The following is a 2,485-nucleotide window of genomic DNA, read 5'->3' as shown; positions in this document are numbered from 1 at the left end:
TTGCAGCGAGCTAAGATTGTGCCACTGCACTACAGCCAGGGCAACAGTGCAAGACTCTTTATTAAAAAAAAAAAAAAAAAAGCCTCAAAAACAATATAAAGTAGATCCTGAGCTCTGGAGTTAGGTGGTCTGGATTAGACCACTGGTCTTACCGTTTATTATTATTATTAGCTGTGTGAACTTGAGCAAGTGGCTTAAGTGCTTTGCATATCAGTTTCTTCGTATACAAAATAAGGATACTAATGTTATTTACTTCATAGGGTTGTAAGGATTAAATGAGATAAAACATATAAAAACCTAGAACAATGCCTGACAGAGAGTAAATGTTTAATGTCACACACATTCACAAAAAATGGTATATTGATAAAAATACTCCTATAAGGACATAGAAGAAATTGTTAATAGTTATCTTTGGGAAGACTAATTTTTCATTTGATACCTTTTTTCAGTATTTAAAACTGTTTTCCAAGTGATATATTACTTGTGATTTCAAGGGGGCAGGGGCGGTGAGAGCTGTCCTTAATACATTTCTAAAACACAAAGCAGAATGCATGTTATGATCACATTATTAGGTGGGTTGTTTTGTTTTGAGACAGGGTCTCACCCTCTTGCCTAGGCTGGAGTGCAGTGCTACAATCATGACTCATTGCAACCTCAACCTCCGGCTCAAATGATCCTCCTGTCTCAGCCTCCCAAGTATCTGGGGCCACGGTGCATGCCACCATGCCTGGATAATTTTTTTTTTTAGTAGAGATTAGGGCTCACTATGTTGCCCAGGCTGGTCTCCAACTCCTGAGCTCAAGAGATCCTCCTGCCTTGGCCTTCCAAAGTGCTAGGATTACAGGCCTGTGCCACTGCACCTGGCCCTATTTTTGTTTAAATATATATACATATGTGCAAAGAAGAGAGTTTAAAAGGATACACAATATGGTTATAGAACCTGTCTCTGATAGAAGATTAAATTTTTCATTTATTCTATATATTTTTCTATAATGGGTATTTGTTTTTTATAAGACAAATGATAATTTTAAAAAAATAAAGCCAGCTTGTCCACCCCACACCTCTAGGTGTGCTACACATGAATCATGCCAGAGATACTGCTGTCCAAAGTCTCCAAAGAAAAAGATTCTATAACTTTTCATTATAAGGTTTTCAATAGCCTTGAAGATCTGTTAGAATACAAAGTAAAAAGCCAAAAACAAAATCTGTGGGCTCAAATACCTGGTTTTGTGTGGCTTGCTCCATCCAACTTCTTAGGTGCTAAAGTCACAGGTACCACATCTGCTTTTAGCTCTTCCTTTCCATCAGTGCCCACGTCTTTCACTATGACGTTCACATTCACTGTGTGACCAGCCCTGGGTTTGGCTGCTGGATTAGCATGCTTCCAGAAACGCTGCTTCAAGGCTTCCAGTTCTAAACCCAAACGCCAACCAGTGTGTCAGTTTGCCATGTTCAAAACTCTTTCCTTTAAGACTTACAAGCTAAGTTTTTTTTTAGCTCAACAATGATGAGGAAAACCACACACAGAGAAACCAAAAACCCCTTGCTATTAACTCCTGAGTCAAATTCATACAACTTAACCCAAACTAATGGACTGTCACAACTATTCTTCCTCAACGTTTCAAAAATCAGACTTTAAAAAATCAGACAGAAATGTATACCTGAAATTTCTAAATATGTGCAATTCTTTTGAACATTCTTTAAAAATTCTCTAAAAGTATTAAACTGGTAGGAAAAAAGATTATAATCTCATCTATTCAAGGGCTAAATTTTTCATGGGTTTCTGTCTGTTTAAAATTCCCTATTTGTTATTGCTGTTTTTTGTTTTTGTTTTGAGACGGAGTCTCACTCTGTTGCCCAGGCTGGAGTGCCATGATGCGATCTCAGCTCACTGCAACCTCCATCTCCTGGGTTCAAGTGATTCTCCTACCTCAGTCTCTTGAGTAGCTGATATTACAGGTGAGCACCACTATGCCCAGCTAATTTTTTTTTTTTTTTTTGGAGATGGAGTCTCACTGTCTCCCAGGCTGGGGTGCAGTGGTGTGATCTCAACTTTGGGAGATTGCCAGGCTCCACTTAGGTTCACTCTGTATGCGTTGTGGCCTGGAAACTCTCCAGATGGTAAGCTGGGGCAATGCTGGGACTCACCTCATTTGTTTCTCTTCTCTCAGAGCTTACTGTTCTATTCTGCCTGTTAAATGCCTGAAAAACTTACTTCGTATATTTTGTCTGACCTTTTAGTTGTTTAAGGCAGGAAGGTAAATCCAGTCTCTGTTACTTCATAATAGCCGAAAAGTTTCGTTTTTGTTGTCTGAGCTCAGCCTCTATAACAAGGGTCAGCAAGCTGTAGCTCACAGGCCAAATTCTAGTTGGTAGCCTATTTTTGTATTATCCACAAGCCAAAAATGGCTCTTGCTTTTTTATTCTTTTTAATTTTTTTTTTTTTTTTTTGAGACAGAGTCTCGCTCTGTCGCCCAGGCTGGAG

General features: G+C 38.9%; 1 protein-coding gene across 1 annotated transcript in view; it reads right to left on the bottom strand.

Annotated features, from left to right (window-relative positions):
- The window catches only part of CLSPN (claspin), a 37,333-nt gene that overhangs the window by 18,650 nt on the left and 16,198 nt on the right, over positions 1-2,485 (bottom strand). The window contains exon 9 of the mRNA XM_011955653.1: positions 1,222-1,413. Coding sequence (XP_011811043.1) covers positions 1,222-1,413 — 192 coding nt within the window. The remainder of the gene's footprint in view (positions 1-1,221; positions 1,414-2,485) is intronic.

Source organism: Colobus angolensis, unplaced genomic scaffold, assembly GCF_000951035.1.
Source record: "Colobus angolensis palliatus isolate OR3802 unplaced genomic scaffold, Cang.pa_1.0 Scaffold4, whole genome shotgun sequence".
NCBI classification, from domain to species: Eukaryota; Metazoa; Chordata; class Mammalia; order Primates; family Cercopithecidae; genus Colobus; species Colobus angolensis.
Note: the sequence above shows the minus strand (reverse complement) of the source record. Positions and strands in the feature narration are given on the sequence as shown.